The sequence below is a fragment of the Aotus nancymaae genome, unplaced genomic scaffold (assembly GCF_030222135.1).
Source record: "Aotus nancymaae isolate 86718 unplaced genomic scaffold, 86718_ANA_hifiasm-v0.15.2.pri h1tg000053l, whole genome shotgun sequence".
Lineage (NCBI taxonomy): Eukaryota > Metazoa > Chordata > Mammalia > Primates > Aotidae > Aotus > Aotus nancymaae.
In genome coordinates this window covers 14,046,891-14,072,814 of record NW_026988467.1, presented here as the reverse complement: position 1 = coordinate 14,072,814, position 25,924 = coordinate 14,046,891, and the positions used below count along the sequence as shown (strand labels likewise).

Genomic DNA, 25,924 nt, shown 5'->3' with positions numbered 1-25,924 from the left:
AAAGCAGGGTCACAGGACAGCAACCTGAGGTGCTAAATTTTAGTTTGGGGCCCAAGTAGAAGGAGACCTGGGTTCTGACCATACTGCTAACTTGCCATGTGGTCCTCAGCTAACCCTTTTCAAACCTCAGGTCCTGTCTGTCCACCAAGGGGCTCATTCCTGGTTTTCAATCCAACAGCCAATGGAATGGGGGCACGTCCACACTGGAGACCCCTCATGTTCCCATCTGGGGTCCTTGTTCTGTGCCTGGGAGCTCCCAGAAAAGACTCCTGCACCCTTGAGAGAAGGCTCCTGGCTTGGCTCGCTGGCTAATGAGGCCTGTGGGAGCAGACAGGTAAGGACGTACATGTGTTGCAGTGTGATGTAGAGACTAGGGCAGAAGCCTGGGACACAAAAGGGAGTGAAGTTCGTGGAGAACACAAAGGAGCCCCTTCCCCTTCTCTGAGCTCTTTGCCCCTGAGCCTGGGTCCCAAGGATCCTGGAGGACAGAACCGCCCCGTGAGGCATCTCAACTCTTTCCCCAGCTGGACCTACAGAGCCCGCTCCTGCCTGAGGTTCTACATCCCTGCCCTTCTATATGCCACTCATACCAAGTTCCTTCCGCTCTTCCTTTGAGCTGTACCTTCTCTGGCTTCCAGGCTTCTGCCTACGTGGTTCCCTCTGTCTGCAACACTGGTCCACTCCACGGTACTTTGTTTCCTTTATTTATTTAGATGGAGTCTTTCTCTGTTACCCAGGCTGGAGTGCAGCGGCGTGATCTCGGCTCAACGCAACTCCACCTCCTGGGTTCAAGCAATTCTCCTGCCTCAGCCTCCCTAGTAGCTGGGATCACAGGCGTGCACCACCACGCCCAGCTAATTTTTGTATTTTTAGTAGAGACGAGGTTTCACTGCGTTGGCCAGGCTGGTCTCAAACTCCTGGCCTTGGGTGATCCACCCACCTCGGTTCCCAAAGTGCTGGCATGATAGGCATCAGCCACCGCACCCAGCCTACTTTGCTTCTTTCATTACCAGCCTGAAGTCTGTTTCCCCTTTATCATTACGCGTCAATATCATTGCTGCCCCTAGGAAGCCTTCTGAGACACCGCATATAGGATTATATGTGATCCCCTCTCTGATCCATTGCTTGTCTGTCTCCCTTATTAGATTATAAATCTCAAGGGATAGCTTCTCAGCCATTTCTGTATCCTCAGCATTGGATCTTGGGCTTGGCATATCGGAAGTCTCCAAAAATATTTGCCGAATTGGTAAAAGAACGTCTGAAAGAAAGCACGTAACTTAACTTTTCTAAGCTCAGCTTCCTTATCTGTAAAATGGGATAATGATGGTCTCAGCCTCACACGGTTGTTGTAGAAATTAAATGAGGTAGCCTGGGGAAAGCACTATGGGTGTGACACACAGTAGGTAGTAGGTGGTCAGTTAGTTCCAACCTGCTTTGAAACAGCCCCGTTACTGGGGCCGACTGAAAAATACCTAAACATTCAAGAGGTGGTGGACACAAATTCTTTATCCCCAGTAATGCTGATTCTGTAACTGGGACTGGGATTTTTATCAGGCCCATTTTAAAGATAAGGAAATGGAGGCACGGAGTATAAAATAATTTGCTCGTTTAAATGCATCTGTTTTGTTCACTGATGTATCCCCAGTACTTTTAACTGTGCTTGGCACACAAAATTTTTTTAAAATGAATTAATTGAGCACCTACTATGTGCCAGGCACTGTGGTAAACACTGGTTTAGAGGACACAGCCTAAATCATATGACTGGCAAGTGGCAGGGCCAGGACTCAAACCCAAGTCCATCTGATTCCAAAGCCTGATATCTCCTTCCTCACGGGTCCCTCCCTGAGTTAGAAACTGTCCTGAGGCCTCAAGGTGCTTCTGCCCACAAGGGTGTGGGCACAACAGCCCACACAATCGTGTCTGGGCATGAGTCACCAGCAGGGTGAGCATATACCTCTTGCTCTGGCCAGCCTCAGCCCCAGGCATCCAGCCTGGGCACCCAGTTACGTGCCTGCGTAGGTGCCAGGAAGCCTCGCCTCACCTGATCCAGAGCCCTGAGGCTACCAGGTTCACCATGTGAGGCTGTGACCTTCTCAACACTGCCCAGCTCCTCTGGGCTGGAGACCAGATGGTCAGCCAGGGCTTGGGGCGCAAATGGGGGCACCCCTGCCATGCAAAAACCCCACAAATAGGAAGGTAATCTCCAGGGCTTGCAGTGGGTGTCATCTCCAGGGAGGAAGCAGGGGCACCCGCCAGGACCCTACACTTTACCCCCTATTCTTTGGTTACCTGCAGGGAGGGTGTGGATCCATTCAGCAGGACTTGGCAGACACTGTCACCTGTTTGAGCGCTAAAACCTAAATACTTTATTTCCTGCATCATTGCCTCTGTCCAGGGTGAGATCCACCAACTCACCTCTGTCATCAGGGTATGCTGGCCAATCACTTGCTCACCTGCAGCCACCCACCCTGGGCACTACGTGACCTCAGGGCCCTTTTAAGCCATGGTTAGGACAGACACTATTCTGACTTCCTAATGGGAGAAGTCAGTGAGTCTATTCCTCTGTCTCTGTGCTGGATGGTATCTCACGTCCCCAGCTTCTCCAATTTTTCGTGAGCAGCCAGAAACCTGGCCTTTTATGGGAGGTCCCCTGATATATCTATTTAATGTTGGTGACTCATTAAGCTCATAAAATGAAGTAGGCCAAAAGATGGCGGGCCACAAGTGTCTGAGTTTCTTCCTAAGATTCTGTGATCTTTTATATCTGAGATCCTAGGTCACCAAGTCTTTGATTCTAGGATTCCACGCAGGAAGTTAAGACCACTTCTCAGACTGGGGAATTGTGTTTGTGATGGGGGCACAGGAGGGCGGATGCTGCTGTCGACCCCTCATGCCCCCTCTCCCTGCTCCCTCACTTGGGGAAGCTGCTCCCGATGAGGATCCGGCCCAGGGGGTACTCCATGCCTCCCACCGTGACAGGCGGGCTGACGTCCAGGTTGCCAAAGGAGTCAAGGCTGGAGGGAGCAGCAGATGGGATCTCCCGGGTCACGTATCCAAAGTCAGGACCCTATGGAAGGAGCAGCGAGACCCCCACCCCAAGAAGGAGAGGTCAGTGAAGCCAGGACAAGACAGTTCTTGGAGCAGGGGGAAGATGCTGAGGGACTCCCAATCTCTGGCTCTTGGTGCCTGAAAAACGACCTCTAACCACCGTTTACAAATCCCCCCTGGGCTCCGAGAACCATGCAGTTAAAGTCAAATCAATAATCAAAAGATAACTAGAAATTCCCGCAAATGTTTGGAAATTAAGCAATACACACCTAAAGAATCCAGGGATCAAAGAAGAAATCAAAGTGGAAATTAGACAAGATTTTAAAGTGAAAGCTCATGAAAATCTACTGTCTTTTGACAGTGCAGTAAAAGTCATGGGAGGATGGTGACGCAGCATGGCTAGGGAGTTCCAGAGCTCTAGACACGTGTCTAAAGCAAGCGTGGTGGCGCACGCCTGTGGTCCCAGCTCCTCAGAAGGCTGAAGTGGGACGATAGCTTAAGCCCAGGAGGTTGAGGCTGCAGTGAGCTAGGATTGTACAACTGCACTCCAGCCTGGGCGACGGAGCAAGACCCTGTCTCATAAAATAAAACAAAATAAAATAAAAAAACACATGTATTTTTTTGGGAAGAGAAAAGGCTGAAAAATCTTAGTTTCCGTTTCAAGCTAGAAAACGAACAGCAAACTAAACACAAAGAAAGCAGAAAATGAAAATGATTAAGATGAGAGCAGGGCCGGGGCGGTGGCTCAGCCCCGTCATCCCAGCACTTTGGGAGGCCGAGGCGGGCGGATCACAAGGTCAGGATATCAAGACCAGCCTGGAGAAGATGGTGAAACCCTGTTTCTACTAAAAATATAAAACTTCGCTGGGCATGGTGACATGCACCTGTAGTCCCAGCTACTCAGGAGGCTGAGGCAGGAGAATCGCTTGAACCCAGGAAGCAGAGGTTGCAGTGAGCCAAATTCATGCCACTGCACTCCAGCCTGGGCAACAGAGCAAGACTCTGTCTCAGAAAAAAAAAAAAAAAGACAAGAGATGAAAGCAGTAAAAAATCCCCTGGCTCCTGTAGGCCAAGCCTGGGACAGGTCAGATGGGTCCCCATCCAGCACACTGGCCTTGGTGGGTACACTCACCTGCAGGGTTCATTGTTACCTGATCCCTCCAGGCTGCGACGAATGTCCCTGCTGTGTGTGCCCACAGACTGCATCCCATCACAGCTCCCACCTGGACCAGCACTGTCCCAGCAGTGGGGCAGTGGGAGCCGGGAAACAGGCAGAGACCACGGGCTCACCTCGAGGGGTAGTGCGGCCTCAAGGCTGAGTGCAGGACTTTGGGGACAGCCCCTTTAGCTTTGCATCTTGGTGCCACCATTAACTTGCTGCATGGCCTTGGGCAAGTTGCTTAACCTCCCTGAGCCTTGATTTCTTCATCCATAAAGAGGGAATAATGAAAGCACTTATCCATAGGCGTGCCCCGTGGAATAAATGAGGTAAGCCGTGGAAAACTAAGAGACAGCGCCTGGAATGCAATACCTAATGGTGGGTGCTGTTGTTGCCATCTTGCGCACAGGAGGTAGCATAGTGCCAGGCACATAGTAGGTGTTCAGAAAACATTTGACACCTAAAGAGAGGCCCTAGCTCTTAAGAACAGGACCCAGGCAGGCTCACTAGGGTGCATTCCCTCCAAAAGGCAATTTGGTCTCCCCTAGAGCTGACCACGATGCTAATTTCCCCAACACAGGAACAATCAGGCTGCTGCCTATTAGAATATGATTTGCATATTATTTCCATCTCTTGCATAACCTTGCCTATTTGCATGTGATTTGCATATCATTTCCATCTCTTGCCCAACCTCCCCACTGGTTTCCCAGTTTGCTGATATCCCACCTCCAGTATCCATCTGCCCCCTCTTCCTGTTCTCTGGGCCCTATAGGACCAGGCCCAGATGAGACTTCACTATTGCTCCTCCAGGAGGACCCACCCAGGGTTTCCGCACTCTGCCTGTCACCACATACCAGGATCCTCTTATAGGGGAAATCCCTCAGGCCTCTGTTCCGGGGGGAGTCAAAGACCACAGGGAAGGATTTGTGAGGGGCCTCAATGTAGCCAAACTCCATCTCGTCCTGGGAGGGGAGACATGAAAAAGTCACGGTGACCTTTTTCGGGTGGTTTGCAAAGCAGGGTGGTCCCCACCAGGCCTGGGGCAGGGCAGGAGAGCAGGTCTTCCCTAAGACCTGGCAGCGGGGCAGAGTCAGAAGTGAGACCTTTTAGGACCCCAGCCAGGAGAGGACTCTCGTCTGGGACCAGAGCGTGTGGAGGGAAGCAGTGGAGGCCGGGGCTGATGCGGGCAGCAGAGGAGCCCTCACCCCAGAGGCCTGGCCCAGGCTGCCCCGGCTTGTCCAGCCACACTGAGGTCCAGCAGGAGCCCATGTGGCTTCCCTTTCCCCAAGCCAGGCTGCAGGCCTCCCAGGCTGCCCCAACTCTCTTCTGGAGTCGGCTTCTGCTCCCACCTGGATCCAGCGGTCATTTCGATTTTCAACCCGAGGGCAGATGACCAGCTTGCAGCTTGCTTTCAGCGCCAGGTAAGACATGTCCTCCAGGAATTTCTCATTGGAGCCGTGCTCGTCCACCACACTGTGAAAGACAGCGAGAGGGGAGCACGCTAAAGACCTCTGACTGTGGCTGAGGCGTGAGTGGCCTTCTTCAGTCTGTGCTGGGCCTGTGCAGCCTCTGGGGAACGGGGGTTCCGGTCCATGACCTTGAGAGGCTCATAGGCCCATGGGGAAGATGGATAAAGTCTGCAGATCATATCGGGTGGCGGGTGCAAGGTGAGGCGTAAGCGCAGGCTGTGGAGCCCAGAGGCAGGGCATCCAACCCAGCACAGGGAGGCAGGAGAGTAGCCACGGAGGTGACCTGGGGCTGAATCTTACGGGTTAAGGTAGCAGTGAGGGGCAGGCAGTCCTGTGTACTCCTGTTCCACCCAATTGGCCTAAACCAAGGGGTCAGGGGAGGGTTAGCAGGCGGGAGGAGAGCTTCTTGTTAATACCTGTACACACCTAGACCCAGGGAAGCAGAGCAAACCTGTTTGACCACACCCTTCCCAGCCTTTTAACTTCTGTCCAGCTCAGCTGTGGCTTTTTCCAGTGGTCTGACCTCTGGCAAAGAGACCTGGCAGGGCTTTGCCAATCGAGGCTGATTCTCCCCTTAAGGGCATGATGCGGATTTTGAGAGATGGCAGAAGGACCAGCGAGCTGGGTGAGATGGGGCTTGCCTTGGGCCCCGGAGATGGGTTCCCATGTCCTCAGCAGGCAGAGGATCGTACCCATGTCACAGCGAGGGTAGGTCTCCTATGGCCACCAGCAGCCTGTGCAGGGCCTGGCCCTGCTGCCCAGACTAAATCGGAGAGGCTCCGGGACTGCAGGAAGAGGACAGGACAGGGGCAGGGCGGCCGGAGCTTAGCTAATGACCTGGGCGGGGTCTTCGCTATACAGGGCAGGGTGGGGAAGGGTGGGAAAGGGTGGGGCAGGGTGGGGAAGGGTGGGCCCAGTCCACCTGCTGCTGTCCCGCCACCGGCTCTGCCCGAATGAGTGCCCACCATGAATCCATTGGTCTGAGTGAGGGGCGCGGCCCTGACACAGCTTCTGTCCCTACCTGTGCACTCCAGACTCGGGGAGGGCTGGGGAAGGGAGCCTCACCTGCACACATACAGCTCCTCAGGAGGCTGAGTGTTCGGCGTCATGATCCAGGGGGCCACGCGGAAGGCCACAGTGTCTGTGAAGAGGGTCACCTCGAGCAGGGCCTAAGGGGAGAATGAGGACTTGGTGGGCCCTGCAGGGACCCCTAGCCTGCCCAAGCCCCATCAAGCCCCCCAGCCCCCAGCCTGCCCAGCCTGGAGCCTCCACACTGGGCCCCCAAGCCCCTCAGCCCCCATGCCCACCATCCAGTGCTGTACACACCCCCGCGTCCACCAGGCTGACACTGAGGGAAACCAGCCCCAGGAAGTCGTTGTCGGGGAAGGTCAGCCCCTCCACGTAGAACCTGATCTCCTGCTCCCCCGGCTGCCGCTCAACTTGGTAGGACCAACGCTGGGGCCCCAGCACCTCCTTGTAGTCAGAGAGAGAATTCCCACCTAGAAAGAACAAGAGTCAGGGGTTAGCACGGGGACAGGGGTGAGGGGCTGCAAGCCCAGGAATCCAGGACACAGCACCCTTTGTGGTTAGAGCTGCTTGGGTTCCTCTGCAGCTCTGCCACGTGCAAGCTGCGTGGCCTTGGCTCAACCTCTCTGAGCCTCAGTTTCTCATCTGTAAAATGGCTAACACTACATTTCTCATGAAACCGATATAAACTTTAAACCAAATAACAAGATAAAAGCACCTGGCATAAAAGGTGAAAATTACCCATGGATAAATAGATATGCAAAATGTGCAGAATGTGATATATTCATAAGACTGAATACTTTTAATTCATAAACAGTAATGACCAGCCAGGTATGGTGGCTCATGTCTGTAATCCCAGCACTTTGGGAGGCTAAGGTGGGAGGATCGCTTGAGACCAGACTGGGCATCATAGCGAGACCCCATCTTTACAGAAAATTTCAAAAAATAGCCAGGCATGGTGACACATGTCTGTAGTCCCAGCTACTTGGGAAGCTGAGGTGGGAGTATCGGTTGATCCCAGGAGTTCAAGGCTGCAGAGAGCTGTGATAGCATCACTGCACACCAGTCTGGGCAACAGAGTGAGACCCTGTCTCTAAAACATAAGAGAAGTAATGAAGCATTGATTCATGTCACCATGGGTGAACATTGAAGACATTCTGATAGCTAAAAGAAAAGCTAAAAGAAATGTCCAGATAGGGAATTCCATGGATGCAGAAAGCAGAGCAGTGGCTGCGCACAGCAGGAGAGGCGGTCCATTCGCTTGTCGAGACTTTGCTCACGTCCTGGCGCCACACTAAGTGCTTTCAAGCTGAGTCCTCTGCCTAAACGTCCACCACTGGTGCATGGGAGGGAACATTCTGGCTCCTGCCAGGCTCATTTAGCTGGAGCAACAAGTTCTGGGTCAGTTTGAACAGAGCAGGGTGAAGGGGAAACAGGAAGGGAAAGGAGACGCCTGTTGCCGTTTGTAGAAAAAGGAAGAGCACTCCGGGGTTAAGGAGTGGTAGGTTTTTTATATTTTATTTCATTTTTTTATTTATTTGAGACAGGGTCTCACTCCCTCTCCCAGGCTGGAGTGCAGTGGTGTGAACACGGCTCCCTGCAGCCTTGATTCCCCAGCTCAAGCGATCCTCCCACTTCAGCATCCAGTGTAGCTGGGACTACAGGCTAATTTTTTTGTATGTTCTGTAGAGACAAGGTTTTGCCATGTTGCCCAAGCTGGTCTCAAACTCTTGGGCTCAAATGATCCTCCCTCCTTGGCCTCCCAAAGTGCTGGAATTACAGGCATAAGCCACTGTCCCCAGCTTTTTTTTTTTTTTTTTTTTTTTGATAGGAGGTGTCACTCTGTTGCCCAGGCTGGAGTGCAGTGGAGCGATCTCAGCTCACTGCCACCTCTGTCCACCTCCTGGGTTCAAGTGATTCTCCTGCCTCAGCCTCCCAAGTAGCTGGGACTACAGGCATGAGTTACCACACCCAGCTAATTTTTGTATTTTTATTTTATTATTTATTTGTTTATTTATTTTTTGAGACAGAGTCTTGCTCTGTCGCCCAGGCTGGAGTTCAGAGACCTCGGCTCACCGCAACCTCCATCTCCTGGGTTCAAGCAATTCTCCTGCCTCAGCCTCCTGAGTATCTGGGATTATAGGCTCTCGCCACCATGCCCAGCTAATTTTTATATTTTTAGTAGAGACTGGGTTTCACCATGAGGGTCAGGCTAGTCCTGAACCCTTGACTTTGTGATCCACCCGCCTTGGCCTCCCAAAGTGCTAGGATTACAGGTGTGAGCCACCCCGTCTGGCCTAATTTTTCTATTTTTAATAGAGACAGGGTTTCACTATGTTGACCAGGCTGGTCTTGAACTCCTGACCTCAGGTGATCCGCCTGCCTCTGCCTCCCAAAGTGCTGGGATTACAGACGTGAGCCATTGTGCCCAGGCTTGGCCATATTTTTTAAAGCCACAGACTGATTAATATAAACTGGTGGAAAAGTTGGGTTCTGGAGGCAGGGGCAGGGCCTGGGCCTCAGCCTCGTCGGTCCTCACCCCTCCCTTCCTGGACAGTGCTTGGCAGGCAGTTCAGTCCACACTGATTGACCAGAGGAGGGAACAGGGGTGGGGCAATGGTAAAAGGAAGAGCTTTGGTGCCCCCAAGACACCTGGGTTGGAATGCCTGCTCCCCGCAGATGGTTGTACAACCGTGAATTCCTGCATCGGAGCCTCCGTTTTCCTCTCCGGAAAGTGAAACCCATTGTTGAATCTCCTCCTTGGAGACTGTATTTTGTACTGATGGAGTGGTTGTGTGTGAGCTTCATGAGAGTTACAAAAAGGTGATGGAGAAAAAGAGAGAGAGAGATGGGGGGAGGAGAGGAGAGACATGGATGGAGCCGGGAGGACAAGGCCCCATCAGGCCACTCACCCCGAGCACAGAAGACCCTCACTCTTTTGGAATCAGAAAAGGACACATTCAAGACAAGCTTGTGGCTGTCGAAGAGCTTGTCAGGGCCATTGCAGCTCAGCAGCATTGGGGACATGTCCTGCAGGTCTGGAGAGAGTGGCTCCCTTGAGATGGCGCTTTCTCCACCCCAATAGGATCCCCCCATCCCCCATCCTCACTGCCCAGACAACACCTTGGGTCACTCACCGGCCAGCGACCTCAGCTGGCTGTGGGTGAGGTCAGGCTCCGTGGACCTGTGATTGTCCCGGTCACAGTTCACCAGCAAGATAGCCCCGTAGCCCTCAGGGCCCCAGCGCCAGGTTGTCTGTAGCAAAACAAGATGCCTTGCGATCAGTGGGACCAGGAGGCTCCAGGAAGGGGTTCTAGACGTGGCCAGGGCGGGCTGCTTTGTTAGATCGTAGACTTCCATACTCTGGGTTTGCTTAAAGATTTTAAGAAGGATTATTTGGGGAATGGAGTTCCAGGGAAGGCTCTAGACCCACCTCATCCTTGTGCAGTGAACAACCTGCACAACCATGTACAGTGGCTCTACCCAGCCACCACACTGGGGAAGCAAAGGTGGTGGTACCACACCCAGAAATGGCCTTCGAAAGCTAGCTGAGCTTCAGCTCTGCTAAAGTCATGGTGGGCACGCCATGACCTTGGTGAGGGGCGGGATCTGGAGAATCTTTAGGAGACCCTCCCCATCCCAGCCCTCTCCTGGGACGTGTCCCATAGACATCTCGGGCATCTACCTGCAGCCACACAGGCTCTGCAAGCTGAGTTCTGAGCCGGGGCGGGAAAGACGTCTGGAGCCCTCCCTGCCTCTGTGGTTGCCGCTCTCCCCAACATGGGCACACTAGACCCATGAGGCAGGGCTCACTTTCCCCATTTCACAGAAGAGGGCGGGGAGGTTCTGGGAGGTGAGCCCCAAGTGGCATAGCTGGCCTTCAAATCCAGGTCCTTAGGATTGTACAGGGCCACTGTTAGCCTTTACGGCACTCTTGTCCACACCTCTGGGTAGATGCTACTCTGCAACAGGGCCCCAGATATGATTTGTATCATAGTTGCCACCATGCCCAAGCACGCTTGTGCAGTGAACAGCCCGCACAGCCATCCGTGGCAGCCCTGCCCACCTTATCCTCAAAGCCTTGTGATCCAGGCTGCCTCTCTGGAGTCTTTCCCTTCAAATTGTACCTTCTACCCCTCCCAGGACAGCTTCCAGGTACTTCCTGTGGGGTGACACCCTGAGCCCACCCTGTCCTCCTGTTTACTCTCCAGGCTTTTCCTGGGGCTGACCACCATAGCTTCTCTACCTGAAGACTTGTCTTCTCCTTGCCTTCAGTCACTCAACAGCCTTTTAGGAAGCACTCCTGAGTGTTTAGGGCTCCAAATACAGCCCTCAAAATTTAAAAAGGCAGCAAGCAAAAGAACCAATCCCAATTTCAAGGTGGCACAAGAGAGACCCAGAGAGGGTAAGCTGTTTTCCAGCAGTCACACAGCATGTTGGCTACAAGGTATAGGTTAATGTCCACTCATGCCAATTCGGCTGTCCTCAGATGGGTTCTCTACACAGTTGGATGCTACAGACCCTGGGGATCCATCACTCTTCTGGAGGAAGGCCATGATCCACCTGGGATCACTCTAAGTTTGCCTTTCAACCCTGCAGTCCTGGGTTCCCGGGAGGGTCTCACCTTGTCCCCTCGGCTTCTCTCCACCTTGCCTGTGCGGCCCGTGTCGACATCAAGGGAAATATCTGCAAAGGGATAGAGAGGGGCTGCCAGGGGCTCATCCAGCCCCATCCTCACACCCCTAAAGTCCAAGCTCGGTAAACTCCGACCCCTCCCAAGCCCGTGAGGACCAGGATGCCCTGGCCTGCCCCGGGCTCCAGACCTAACACTTGGGAGGCTCCTGTGGCTTGCCCTGTGGTTCTGGGAGTTGGAGGGACCCAAGCCTTCGGCTCTCAAGTCACTTCCTTGCCTGTTCGTGTCCACCTGCTAGCTCTAGGTGGCCTTGGGGTTCTAGATCATATGCTGGTGACCCCAAACTCTGGCAACTAGGGACATGGCCTGAGGTTCTGGGGGCTGCCCTTCCATTGCCCTGGGCCCTGGCTGAAGGGGGCATGTGGCTCTCCACAGTTCCGTGCTGGGTCTTGGAGGTCTAATAAGGGTCTGCACAGGACTCCAGATGAAGGAGGCCTAGTGTGGGTCTAGCTGTTGTTCACTGGGAGTGAAGTTTTTAGATTTTGTGGTCCTAAGGACTGCCAGGTCTCAAGCCCTGTGGATCCAGAGTGGACAGAAGGTCCCTGAGGAATCCAAGTCCCTCAGTGGTGGAGGAAGCTGGCCATGGGTCTTCCACTCCAAGGAACCCACTAAGACCCTCAAAGAGCCAACCTGGGGGGGCAAGGGGATATGTGGGCCCCCGGGAGGTGTTACTTACCGACGCCAGTGAGGTAAAGCACACTGTGGCCCAGGGCTGTGCCCTCCTGCTCCCCAAAGTAGGAGACCGTCACCTGCGAAACACAACCCTCAGCCCGCACGGCCACCACCTTCAGAGATGGCGGCGGCAGAGGTGGTGGGGGACACATCCTGACAGCCCTGCTTAGAGGCACGGGAGGCATGGAGACTCCCAGTCTCTACAGTCTCAAGACTCAAAGGTGCCCGGCTGGGATATTCAGAGCTGCCTTCTCCAGCAAGAGGCTGTGAAGGACACCCTGGCTCCCAGAGCAGGTGTTGGGAGCAAGGAGGGTGAGGGCACGGTGGAGGGATGAGGGGGGTGGAGGGATGGGAGGGGCAGGGTGGAGGGATGGGAAGGGCTGGGTGGAGGGATGGGAGGGGCATGGTGGAGGGATGGGAGGGGCGGAGTGGAGGGATGGGAGGGGCATGGTGGAGGGATGGGAGGGGCGGGGCAGCTCCCAGCAGGAGCAGCTGGCAGATGAGGGAGGAGCAGCTGGCTCCATCGACTTAGGCAAGTCTCTCAGCCCCTCTACACCTCGGGTGCTTCCTGTATAAAATGGGAATGAGAGCCCCCCTCCATCATCACAGCCCGTGGTCACAGAGCTCATAGCACGGTCCAGACTCCAAGCCAAGCCTTTCACCCTGGCCATCCCCGGGAGCCCCTGGGATGAGACGGTCCAGGCCCTGCCTGTAGTCCCAGCAGTCCCTCAGCAAGCAAGCAGAGGAGGTGGGATCTGAGCCCACGGTGGGCTCCTGAGCCCCTCTCTCAGCAGCTGCCCCGTTCCCACCTTTTCCCTGGGGGGAGAAAGGGCCATGTCTAGGATTTGGTGGGTCACTGTGTGCCGTGGGTGCCTGGGGCTGGGGTGAGTGAGGAGGGAATCGTCTGAGCTTCGGGCAGGCGATGAGAGAGAAGGTGGGCTGGGCGTGGGAAATCCATGCACCCAAAGGTGTGGACACAGGCGTGTGCACATGCACGGGTTCTTGCTGTGCAGTCCTGCCCACACAAGTGTAGCGGGGCTGCTTTCAGGGTCTGTGTGTCTGCTGAATGCAGGGATTAATGTGAGGTTGTCAGTGAATCTGAGGGGGTGACTAGGAGAATTTGTGTTTTGTGGGAGTACTCGTGTGTACACGTGTGAAATGGGGGCGGTGGTGGAGGTTTGCGTGTTTTGGGCGTCTGTGGAGTTGTATCAGGATATGTTTTGTGTATGTCATGTGAGAAGCTTTGTGAGCTTTGGTTAAGTGGGGAGCTTTGGAATGGGAGTTGCCATGGTGGGGCATGGGGATGGAGGGTGGGGAGATCCGAACCTTTTCTATGAGAAAGTGGCCTCTTACCTCGAAGTCCTTTAATTCCTTACTGGCTGTGCTCACAGATATGGCCAGGTCTGCATCAGTGTCCAGGGGCCAGCTGGCCTTGCCTATGGGCTTTGTCACGTGTGTGCGGTTGTAGGCCATGAAGACCTCCACACCGGAGCTCCCAGAGACCCCGAAGCTGTTGGCACCCTTGGGCACATCACTGGCAGAGAAAGGAGAGGGGAAGAGACCCGGAGCTCAGGAGAGTGGCCACAGTGGGGTGGGGGCCTGGGGCTGCCAGGCCGTTCAAACAGCACCCCTCAACAGCCAGGCCAGGAAGGCACAGGGCAGCTCTACTGGCCAGGAGACCAATCTGGGCTGGGCATCAGGGCACCAGGGCATAGACGGCAAAGGCTTGGACAACCCCAGCCCACACCCAAGTCTCTTCCAGATCTGACACTTCCAAACTCTCCAGCTCAACAGGAAATCCACTAACCCACCACCTCTCACCACCTCCACTGGTGTCACTGCAGCCCAAGCCACTGTCACTCCTCGGCTGGATTGCCGAGCAGCTTTCTCGTTGCTCCGGGGTCACATCAGGGCCCCTGCAGTCTGTTCTGCACACGGCAGAGTTTGTTCCTTTGCTTGAAAGCAGTGGTTTCCATCAAACTCGGTAAAAGCAGAATCGTCCTTTCACTGAGCTGCACACGAGGCCCTTCTGACGTGCCCCTGACACCTCGCTGACCTCCTCCTCCCTCCTACGCTTCCCCACTCCGCTCCAGCCACGCTGGCCTTCCCGTTGTGCCACAAAGATGCCAGGCTGTCCTGCCTCAGGGCCTTGGCACTGGCTGCTCCTGCCACATCGACTGCTCCTCCCCGAGATGCCACAAGGCTCCCTCCCTTGCCCTCTTCAGGGCTCTGCCTAAATGTCACCTTCTCAGCAAGCGCCCCGCCATCACTCCATTTAATGGTGCACCTTGGCTATCTTTCCCCTCGTCACCCCCCATCTCCCTTCCCATGATTCCTTCTTTTTTTAGATGGAATCTCACTCTGTTGCCGAGGTTGGAGTGCGGTGGTGCAATCTTGGCTCACTGCAACCTCCGCCTCCCAGGTTTAAGCAGTTCTCCCACCTCAATGCCAGTCAATTGTCCGTCTCTCTTGCGAGAAGTTCAGCTCCACAAGGGCAGGAATTTTATCTGTTTTGTTCACAGCTGCATCCCCAGCACCTATAACAGTGTCTGGTACATGGCAGGTGCTCCATAAACACTTGTTAATGAAATGGATGGATCCCACTTTCTGCCACCCTGCAGGGGGGTTCTCAAGCCCCTGAACTTGAGTGAGATCTAGAACTTGACTAACGCCAGTGCCCAGCGCCACTTCTTCCATCACCCAATACACCGCATTCACCTGATACATCAGAGCTCTGGGATCAAGAAATGGGTGTTGAGAAGCCCTCCATCCACCTTGGCCCCAGCCTGGGGCACTCATCTGCCAGGTTCCCGCCCTACTCCTCATACCACCAGCAGCTCCCAGCCACACCTAGTCAGGGCCAGCGCTCCTGGCCCACAGCTTCAGAGGGCAATGCCCTGCAAACTCAGGCTACAGGGCACCCAGAGCGAATCCAACAGGGCCTCTGGGGGTGGCATCTGATTCTTCTTCATCCCCTGCATAAGCGTGAACTGTGGCCTCTGTGTGCCAGGCACTGCACTAACCCCCAGAGTTCCAGGAGGCTCTTGGGCCCATGGCGTGCACACCCTAGAGGGGAGGTCAAACCAGAGAACTACACATTGCTGCTTGTTCTTCCTTTGCACGTCAGGGCTCTCCGACATCATCCCCCGCGGCAGAGCCATCAGCCACCAGGGCACCACCAAAGTCAAGTCCACTTACAGACATCCACCTGACCGCAAAGATGCTGCTGGAGGAATTTTGTGTTCTGCATATTTTCTCTAGTCTTCATTCTTTCCTAGACCCCTAAAAACCCAGCCAAATATTCAGCCCTCTGGAGAAACCAGACCCCCTCCCCAACCTCTGCCACGGTCACTTGGCTCCATCAAAACATTACTCCATTGATTGTGGTGATAAACAGTCCTAATCCCAACAATCCCAAGACCTACTTGGTGCTCCCTAATGCTCGTCACAACCCCCCAAAGCCAAGATTATTATCCCCGTTTTACAGATGAGGCAGGAGTGAACGGGGCCCCAGAGCCCCTGCAGGCTGCTGGCAAGACCACCTCCCCCATCCCCCACTCCTGACCTTACAATCACCACGTTCCATAGCACTTTCGGGGATCCTCCCATCTTGCCTGCTCTTCCTCATCGTTTATATCAGTTACCATGGAACCCCAAAATCTCCTGGACTCTCATCCTCTGGTCTGACCCCATTCCCCATCCCCCCCAACTCCCTTTCAATCCCAGCCACCATCATCTCCACGATATCCTCAGTCCCACTCCAGAGAGTTTCCTTGACTTGTGCTCTAAAGAAAGCCTGCTCAAACAGTGGGTGTGGCCTCCCCTGCAGCCATCTCCATGGTGACTGCTTCCCCCTTACTCCCTCCAGCCCCTGGGCCTGGAGATGGGCAAGGGTCCTCCATGCTCCTCAATGTCCCTTCCAGATCATCGTCTTTCTTTGAGTCTGGCTGGAGTGCAGTGGCGAGATCTCAGCTCAACACAACCTACACCTCCCGGGTTCAAGCGATTCTCCTGCCTCAGCCTCCTGAGTAGCTGGGACTACAGACATGTGCCACCACATCCAGCTAATTTTTTGTGCATGGTTTTAGTAGAGACGGGGTTTCGCTGTGTTAGCCAGGGTGGTCTTGATCTTCTGACCTCGTGATCCACCCGCCTTGGCCTCCCAAAGTGCTGGGATTACAGGCGTGAGCTACCACACCTGGTCCATCTTTCTTTACTCCATAATCCCCCAGCTTTGCAGACTACACCACCCATCTCAGGGACACCCCTGCACACCGTTGCTGTGTCGTCATCTCGAGGATGCCAGCTCCTGCCATGTCCTCAGCCTTCTGCCGTCACCGGTTTATACTTCAACAGCAACGAAAATGGTGTGCTGCGCCCTGGTCCCTCGGTCCCTTGACCTCTTCCAATGCTCCTGTCCTCCACCTGGCCTCATCCCCTCCTTCCCAGGGCAGGCCCTGTAGAATGTCATTACCAAAAAACTGCACCCACTATAAGCTCCCCTGTGAGCAACCCACTTGGACACCACTTCCCAGCACTGCAGCTCGCTCCTAACACACCAACGCCACCAGCCTTCAGCCCACCAGGACGCACAACCTTTGAAGCCTGAGTCCCCTCTACCCGCCTCCCACTGCTGTCCCTCACTCCTCACGTTCCCTCCTCCCTTCATCAGCATAGATCCCAGTCCCCCACTGCGGCCACTCCCTTGCCCCACACCCTAATCTTTTGCTCATCTTTCCCTCCCTCGAGCTGCCTGGCAGAGCTCCAGCTACAATCAGACCCAACTCTCCACCCTCTGCACCTGCAACACGCAGCTGACCGTGGTTCACTGGATTCACGACTGCTGACCTCGAGGGATGTGAGACACATCCGGTGATCCTACAGCATTTCTCCAGGCTCTTTTCTCTTTCAGTGTCCTGGAGAACTATTTCCTATCTTCTATCTCCGGGAGCCTCCCCCTTCTCCTGCTCATCACTCAGAGCCTCAACCTCCCACCTCCCATCACCTCATCTCCCAGCCTGCCTGCCTCTGAGCCCATGGCCATGCTTGCCCTCCTGGGTCAAGGGGTTAGCTACCTGGGCTCTTGTCCAAGTCCAGCCCTCCTGGGAGCACATCCCCTACTCAAGGGCGTCACCCACCTTGCCCCTTCTCCCTTCCTTGCACCCAGCACAGGCATGGTGAATATCACCCATCCCAAACTCATTCCGCCTTGACCCCCTCATTTCTTCTGCTCCTGTGACACCTCCAATTATTTCTTCTCTTTGCCTCTGCAGGCTGCCTCTAATCACCTTTCCTCCCCACCACACCCGGGAAACCCCACTGTTGCCAAGCCCAAGGGTCTTTCTCTTCTTCCCCTCATTGACCTGTCAGAGGCACTTGGCCCAGATGATCACCTGTCTTTGAAACACTTTCCCACTTGGCAGCTGGGACACGGGCTCTGCTTCCTCTCCCCTGACTCCCTGGCCTTTCTTCTCATGCCTTTGCTATGTCACTTTCCTGATCCCCTAACTCCAGGCAGTGGTGTGCTGGCAAATGTTTAACAACCTGCTGTCCGGAGTCAGGGGGTCTTATGCATATATATGTATACATAAATGTATTATAAGTTTCACTGATGTAAATAATGTGTAGCACATAATATAAAAATAATATAATACATATTATTCTTTTTTTTTTTTTTTTTTTTGAGACGGAGTCTTGCTCTGTCACCAGGCTGGAGTGTAGTGGTGCAATCTCGGCTCACTGCAACCTCCACCTCCTGGGTTCAAGCGATCCTTCCACCTCAGCCTCCCAAGTAGCTGGGACCACAGGCGCGTGCCACCATACCCAGCTAATTTTTGTATTTTTATTAGAGACGGGGTTTCACCATGTTGGCCAGGATGGTCTCGATCTCCTGACCTCATGATCTGCCCACCTTGGCCTCCCAAAGTGCTGGGATTACAGGCGTGAGCCACCGAGCCTGGCCTATAATACATATTATTCTTTATTGTCAAATGTGTTGTAAATTCTATATAGTCCATTGATTCTTCCAGATGCCCTCTCTTTTAACTGCAATCAGCCTGTGGTTGCCAATTTGATCACGATTTGACCAATGCAATTGCATTCGAATCTGTTAATTCTTTCCTCCATAAGTTTATTGTCTTTAAATCTGATGTGTGACATAAACATTGGTTGATATTTTTGTTTGTGGTTAGGAATAAGATGAAAGAAAAACAATGAAGATGCATGTCACCCTTCATTCATTCATCTAGGATGAAAGCAACTTCTTTTCGGAATCAGATAATCCTGGAGGAACGAATACTTCAATTTTTGGTGCTAACCACAGTGTCACGGCTATAGAGGCAATACACTTTTAAGTTTGGTTGGCACTGTTAACCTTTCTCCATCACTTTCTGAAGTCTAGACATTCAACAAAACCATGAACGCAGCCCTGGTTTGTAGTCTTGACCAATTTCTGTGGTGTAAATACTCCCACTGTGGTCAGTTTCAAGTTACCAGCTCAACATCGTTGGACTCAGAGTTTCAAAGAGATGCGTAATAGCCCCTCACTACGTCACTATTTCCACCACATACAGACAATGGTAGAATGCAGTAAAATAACTAGGCGGTGATGAGTTTTCAGTATTGCTGCCTTTGTTTTTAATATAATTTGTTTAATTGTAAGTGTGTATAGTTTAATACTAAATAATGGCTGTGTTTAACAAGGGGCTTGTAACCTTCCTAAAAAATAAACAATCAGATCTCCTTGAGGAAGAACCCTGGTACATTGTCAAAAACTTACACTGTTCATCTTTCTCCCAGCCTTCCCCAAGAGGACGTACAGCTTTTTACCAGGGTGACTGTGCACTGGGGAAAGGAAGTGACAGACGGTCCCGGTTTTCCTGCACACTGGCCCTGAACTGATCTAGGAGACCCTAAACAGCACCCGGCAGAGCAGGGGCTCATGGAGGCCAGGTGATCCACCGAGTTTCAGCTCAGGTTCATCTCACAGTGGATCCAGTGGACCCCTGAGTCCATCTGTGGTTCCCCACCCCACCCCACAACAAGTTCCAAAATGTGTAATTGGAATAGACACCATCAGCAACGGGCAGAATCCCCACACTGGTACTCTTCAGAGTGGGGCTGTTCCCAGCACACCTGGCTTCGAGTTCAGCCTCCCCTCTGCTCCTCTCCCCTCCTCTCCTCCCCTCCCTCCCCTCCCTTCCCTTCTCCTCTCCTCCCCTCGCTTCCCACCCTTCCCTTCTCCCTCCTCTCCTCCCCTCCCGACCCTTCTCTCCTCCTCTCCTCCCCTTCTCCCCTCGTCTCCTCCCCTCTCTCCCCTCCCTTCTCCTCTCCTCTCCTCCTCTCCTCCCCTCCCTCCCCTCCCTTCCCTTCTCCTCTCCTCCCCTTGCTCCCCACCCTTCCCTTCCCACCCTTTCCTTCTCCCTCCTCTCCTCCCCTCCCGACCCTTCTCTCCTCCTCTCCTCCCCTTCTCCCCTCGTCTCCTCCCCTCTCCCCTCCCTTCTCCTCTCCTCTCCTCCCTCCCCCCCTTCCCTTCTCTCCTTCTCTCCTCCCCTCTCTCCCCTCCCTTCCCTTTTCCTCTCCTCCCCTCTCCTCCCCTTCTCCCCTCTCTCCCTTTCTCCTCTCCTGCCTTCCCTTCTCTTCTCCTCCCCTCTCTCCCCTCCCTTCTCCTCTCCTCTCCTCTCTTCCCCTTCTCCCCTCCTCTCCTCCCCTCCCTCCCCTCCCTTCCCTTCTCCTCTCCTCCCCTTCTCCCCTCTCTCCCTTTCTCCTCTCCTGCCTTCCCTTCTCTTCTCCTCCCCTCTCTCCCCTCCCTTCTCCTCTCCTCTCCTCTCTTCCCCTTCTCCCCTCCTCTCCTCCCCTCTCTCCCCTCCCTTCCCTTCTCCTCTCCTGCCTCCCCCCTCCCCTCCTCCCCTCCTCCCCTCCCTTCTCCTCTCTTCCCCTCCCTCCCCTCCCTTCTCCTCTCCTCCCCTCCCTCCCCTCCCCTCCCTTCTCCTCTCTTCCCCTTATCCTCTCCTCTCCTCCCCTCCCTCCCCTCCCTTCCCTTCTCCTCTCCTCCCCTTCTCCCCTCCCTTCCCTTCTCCTCCCCTCTCCCCTCCCATCCCTTCTCCCCTCCTCTCCTCCCCTCTCTCCCCTCCCTTCCCTTCTCCTCTCCTGCCTCCCCTCCTCCCCTCCTCCCCTCCCTTCTCCTCTCTTTCCCTCCCTCCCCTCCCTTCTCCTCTCCTCCCCTCCCTCCCCTCCCCTCCCTTCTCCTCTCCTCCCCTCCCTTCTCCTCTCCTCCCCTCCCTCCCCTCCCCTCCCTTCTCCTCTCCTCCCCTCCCTCCCCTCCCTTCCCTTCTCCTCTCCTCCCCTCCCTCCCCTCCCTTCCCTTCTCCTCTCCTCCCCTCCCTCCCCTCCCCTCCCTTCTCCTCTCCTCCCCTCCCTCCCCTCCCTTCCCTTCTCCTCTCCTCCCCTCCCTCCCCTCCCTTCTCCTCTCCTCCCCTCCTCTCTTCTGTCTACACCCGCTCCCTTGGTTTTCTCCACTTGCCACATCAATGTGTTTAGAACTCCCAGACCTCTTATTTTTTGAGTATCTCCCTGGGTATCTACCAGATATTTTATTTTATTTTATTTTTTATTTTTTGAGACAAAGTCTCACTCTGTGGCCCAGGCTGGAGTGCAATGAATCGATCTCAGCTCACTGCAACCTCCGCCCCCTGGGTTCAAGAGATTCTCCTGCCTCAGCCTCCCGAGTAGCTGGGATTACAGGAGTGTACCACCACGCCCAGCTAATTTTTGTATTTTTGGTAGAGACAAGGTCTCACCATGTTGGCCAGGCTGATCTCAAACTCTTGACCTCAAGTGATCCACTGGCCTCAGCCTCCTAAAGTGCTGGGATTACAGGCATGAGCCACTGTGACCGGCCCTACCAGGCATTTTAAATTTCACAAGTCCAAAGCCAAACGCCTGTCTCCCTATGCCCACTCCTTCCCCAGCTCCTTCCCCACTCCTTTCAAACCTGCCCCTGCCCAGTCGATATCAGCTCCACCTTCCAGTCCAGCCTCACCTCCTCTCGTTCCCTCACACGCACAGCCAGTCCCTCAGCAAATCCATCATCTGCACCTTCACAGCAACTGCAGGCAGACTCTGCCCGCTCTCACCTCTGCCACAGCTCATGCCTGTCCAAGCCACCTGTTGCTTCCACGTGGATTTTTCCCATAGGCCAGTCCCCCGCTTCCCCTCTCTCCCCATAGTCCGTCTTCAACACAGCAGCCAGAGGGACCTTTTAAAATGGAAGTCCCAGGCCAGGCGCAGTGGCTCACGCCTGTAATGCCAGCACTTTAGGAGGCCGAGGCAGGCGGATCCCAGGTCAGGAGTTCAAGACCAGGCTGGCCAACATAGTGAAACCCCATCTCTACTAAAAATACAGAAGTTAGCTGGGTGTGGTGGTGCACGCCTGTAATCCTAGCTACTTGAGAGGCTGAGGCAGGAGAATTGCTTGAATCTGGGAGGCAGAGGTTATAGTGAGCTGAGACCATGCCACTGCACTCCAGTCTGGGTGACAGAGTGAGATCCATCTCAAAAAAAAAACCAGAAGTCCCATCGCATCCCTCCTGCTCAGAGGCTGTGTGGCCTCCCAGGCCTCCCTGACCCCTTGCCTTCCCTCCCCACGGCCTCTCGCTGGGTTCCCTGCCCTTCCTCGAGCATGCCGGGGCTGCAGCTGTCTCTGTCCAGAATGTTCCTGCCACAGATCCCTGCGGTCTGCCCAGCCCCTCACTTCCTTCCCTTGGGTGGCATATGAGACCTTCTTGCCTGTTGCAAATGTTGTGACATGAACGACACCATGAGCTTGGTGCCCTCTAACCCCGGCTTCACTCCAGCGCGTGGCGCCGGCCACCTCCTCATTGCCGTCTCTCCCTCTAAAATGCAGAGATTTTTTTCTGTTTTATGCTGTCTGCATCACTGCTGTCATCTCCACATCCAGCTTTGTCCCCGGCATGAACCAGGGAAACAATCAACTCATTCTGGACAAGGACACAGGAACTCAGGACCGTGGAGTGGCTTTCTCAGGACTGCCCAGCTGGGAGGTGACTGAGCCATGATGGAATCCAGTCGGCCTGGCTCATAAACTCCAAGAGCAAGTAGCCACCAGCCCAGGGCACCCAGCTGGCAGCAGGAGGGTTTGTAGCTCACGGGGGACCCCTGCTCCACCCCGCTCAGGGACCACCGGTGCCCGACACAGCCCTTTCAGGAGGAGCAGGATTCTGTGAAGCCAGTCTCCAGCTTTGGGCAAAAGTTGACATCTCCAAGTCAACTCCAAGACTCCCCCTATTTGGAGTCTTGATAAAAAATGATGATGATGAAGATGATGATGAAAGAAGGGGTAAGAAATGGCAGGAAAGATTCCTCTGGGGCTATTGAGACCCTCGAGCCCAGCCCAGCTTCCTGCAGTCCAGACCTGCTCCTTCCCCAGCCCAGCTTCCTGCAGTCCAGACCTGCTCCTTCCCCACCCCAGATTTGCTCAGTAACTCACATCTCCCTTCAGCTCTCTCTGGGGTGCCAGGCTCCCCGTCTCAGTATCTCACGCCCCTGTGAGTGCCAGATGAGTGGCCAGTGCCTAGAGGGGTTGGTTGGGCCTTGAGGGGATGGTGGCTTCCTGCAGGAGACATGTGCTAGGCAGGTCTGAGGCCCAGGGCCACTCCCGCAGGCATGGGGAGGGGCCTGTTCTAGTCCCAGTCCCACTACCTTCAAGACATGGCTCCCACCCCCCACATCAAGTCAGCTTCAGCTACAGAAGAGCAGCAGGTACCCCAGCAGGAGCTTTGAAGACCACCAGGAAGAGGCAGGAGGAGGAGTCTGCTGATCCTCTCTGGCACCCAGGCAAGTTCCCTTGGCATCCTACCCCCACCCCTGACCCAGGCCTCAGAGATAGGGCCTTTCCTTGTCTCTCAGGTGCCCAGATCTGTGGGCCTGGCTGTGGATGAAGGGCTGCCCTTGGGAGGCATGGCAGGCAGGGGTGGGAGCTTGGGGTGAGCCCCAGGCTGCCCCACAGTGGGCTGTGCCGTGCCAGCTTTCCTGAGCTGCTCCCAGCTTCCTCCGAATCTAATGATCTTCTCCAGGATGCTTCTCTTGGGTGATGTCTCGTGATGCAGCCCCCAGACCTAACCAACCCGCAGATATGCAGTCCTGGCATGTCCCCAAATGCATAGTCAGGTCAGGTAACATGTTTGAAAGTACCCCTCCAAATAAAAAAGACCATCGTCATCACCACTACAGGAGTCACCCCTCAGGTGTCCTGGTAATCACTGTCATATTTATCATGGTTTCCACTGTTATGCTGAGCCTGCCCCTCTCCAGGCCCCTCCCCCATCTCTGCTGGGCAGGATCACAGGGCGGGGGGAGGGATCTTTTGCATTCTTCAAGGCCCACTTCAAATGCCACCTCTTCCATGGAGTGAAGGATGGGTTCTGTGTGGAGCATGGCCTCAAATTGGATCAGTCAACCGCCTCGATTTTCCTCCGCTGTGAAATGGACATAATCCCGAGAGCTACTCCCTAGGCTGCTGGAGGGATTCCCTGAGATGATGACCTCTCAGCGTTGAATGCTGTCGCCATGTTACGATGACTCTTCTCCGAGTCCCCAGATAGCCCAACTCACTCCAGCCAGAAGCCTGTGTCCTTCCTCTGTGTCCCCACGGCCCTGGGTCAGACCTTCCTGGGTGCCACTTCACATCTTACCGATGCCGCCCAGAACAGCGTCCTCCTACTCACCCTGCAATGCCCGCCAACCCCATGCCCAGAGCAGGGCCAGTTGCATCAGGTTCAATAGAGAGGCTATGAGCAGAATAGGTGAATTCTTAGAGAATCTCCCAAAAGGAGGCTTGGAGGGTGGGATGGGGAGTGTAAAACCAGCTACTCTCCACCCCTGCCCACCTCCTGTGGTAAGCTGCGGACCCACCCACTGGTATGGCGTAAGGCAGCATGTTCCACCGGTTCTATTGGGGCAGGGAAAGAGCCTGCATCTTCCAGCACCTGCCATGTGCCAAGCGCATGCTTAGCTTTTGCTATCCATGATCTCTTGACTTCACTACAACTCCTGCTCCCGACCAAGTTAGGTGTTACTTGTCACAGGGTAATGCAGGAGTAAAAGAAATTACCAGGCGGGAGTGTAAACTAGTTCAACCATTGTGGAAGACAGTGTGGTGACTCCTCAAGGATCTAGAACCAGAAATACCATTTGACCCAGCAATCCCATTACTGGGTATATACCCAAAGGATTATAAATCATTCTACTATAAGGACACATGCACACGTATGTGTATTGTGGTACTGTTCACAATACCAAAGACTTGGAACCAACCCAAATGCCCATCAATGACAGACTGGATAAAGAAAATGTGGCACATATACACCATGGAATACTATGCAGCCATAAAAAAGGATGAGTTCATGTCCTTTGCAGGGACATGGATGAAGCTGGAAACCATCATTCTCAGCAAACTAATACAGAAACAGAAAACCAAACACTGCATGTTCTCACTTATAAGTGGGAGTTGAACAGTGAGAACACATGGACACAGGGAGGGGAACATCACACACAGGGGCCTGTTGGAGGGCGGGGGGGCTAGGTGATGGAGGGCATTAGGAGAAATACCTAATATAGATGACAGGTTGATGGGTGCAGCAAACCACCCTGGCATGTGTATACCTATGTAACAAACCTGCACTTTCTTCACATGTATCCCAGAACTTAAAGTACAATTTTATAAAAAAGAATTTACCAGGACAGTTGTACGTAAAGGAAAACAGATTGATTACAGAAAGCAAGAAAACACATTGCCAGAGACACAGCAGTCAGCCTTCGAAAAAGAAGCCTCTCTCTGGGGTGTAAGAAAGAAGTCAACTGCAAAGAAACAAAGACTTGCTTGGGATTTTACAGGATGATGTTTCCGCTGTCTGCTGAAGAGGGCTTTGTGCAGCACTGACAACGCCAAGGCTGCAGGGGGCGCACTTGCAGGTGTCTGGTGAGAGCGGGGCGCAGGAAGATTGTGAGTTACCTGTGCGAGAGAGCTATGTGTCCTGGACCATGAAGAAAGGTGGGCTTGGAGATGATCTGCTTTCTTTCTTTTTTTTTTTTTTCTTTTGAGATGGAGTCTCACTCTGTCACCCAGGCTGGAGTACAGTGGCACGATCTCGGCTCACTGCAACTTCTGCCTACCGGGATCAAGTGATTCCCTTGCTTCAGCCTCCTGAATAGCTGGGATTACAGCTGCCACCATGCCCTGCTAATATTTGCATTTTTAGTAGAGACGAGTTTCACCATGTTGTACAGGCTAGTCTTGAACTCCTGACCTCGTGATCCGCCCGCCTCAGCTTTCCAAGTGCTAGGATTACAGGCGTGAGCCACCACGCCCAGCTTGGCTTTCTTTTTTTGCTTTTTCCTGCTCCCTCCAGCCTGGCTCCTTTTCCCTAATGAGGACCCCACATTACTGTCCCACTTCGAGAGAAAGAAATTGCATAGAGGTTAAGTAATTTTGCTCAGGTCCTACAGATGGCACAGGGAGGAGCTGTCCTGGCTGGTATTAGAATGAGTGCGTGCGTGCCCCAAGCATGCCCTTGTCGGGGACTGGAAGGAGGAGACGGTCGGGATGTCGGAAGGAAACAGGAATGTGTTGAGAGTGTGCCAGGCGAGCTCCTCTGCATGGCTCTTTGGCAGCAGGCCAGGGAGGCCCAGGCAAGATGGTGGCACCGAGGCAGGAAGCCACCACCCCCTGGCCCCACCCATGCACCCACATCTTCACCCATGCACCCACATCTTCCAGGGGCAAGATCAGTAAGGGCTGGGGGGTGGCACCTGTGATCTTCTTGTCCTTGTCTGCCCTAA

The 25,924-nt window shown here is 54.2% G+C and overlaps 1 protein-coding gene across 1 annotated transcript in view; it reads right to left on the bottom strand.

The window, feature by feature from the left end:
* Positions 1 to 25,924, bottom strand: part of PADI1 (peptidyl arginine deiminase 1) — a 44,575-nt gene that overhangs the window by 10,625 nt on the left and 8,026 nt on the right. Inside the window, exons 2-11 of the mRNA XM_012439741.2 lie at positions 13,421 to 13,601; positions 12,072 to 12,144; positions 11,327 to 11,388; positions 9,840 to 9,957; positions 9,615 to 9,740; positions 7,003 to 7,175; positions 6,742 to 6,845; positions 5,557 to 5,680; positions 5,062 to 5,169; positions 2,916 to 3,067 (exon numbers count right to left, since the gene is read on the bottom strand). Of these exons, the coding sequence (XP_012295164.2) occupies positions 2,916 to 3,067; positions 5,062 to 5,169; positions 5,557 to 5,680; positions 6,742 to 6,845; positions 7,003 to 7,175; positions 9,615 to 9,740; positions 9,840 to 9,957; positions 11,327 to 11,388; positions 12,072 to 12,144; positions 13,421 to 13,601 (1,221 nt within the window). The remainder of the gene's footprint in view (positions 1 to 2,915; positions 3,068 to 5,061; positions 5,170 to 5,556; positions 5,681 to 6,741; positions 6,846 to 7,002; positions 7,176 to 9,614; positions 9,741 to 9,839; positions 9,958 to 11,326; positions 11,389 to 12,071; positions 12,145 to 13,420; positions 13,602 to 25,924) is intronic.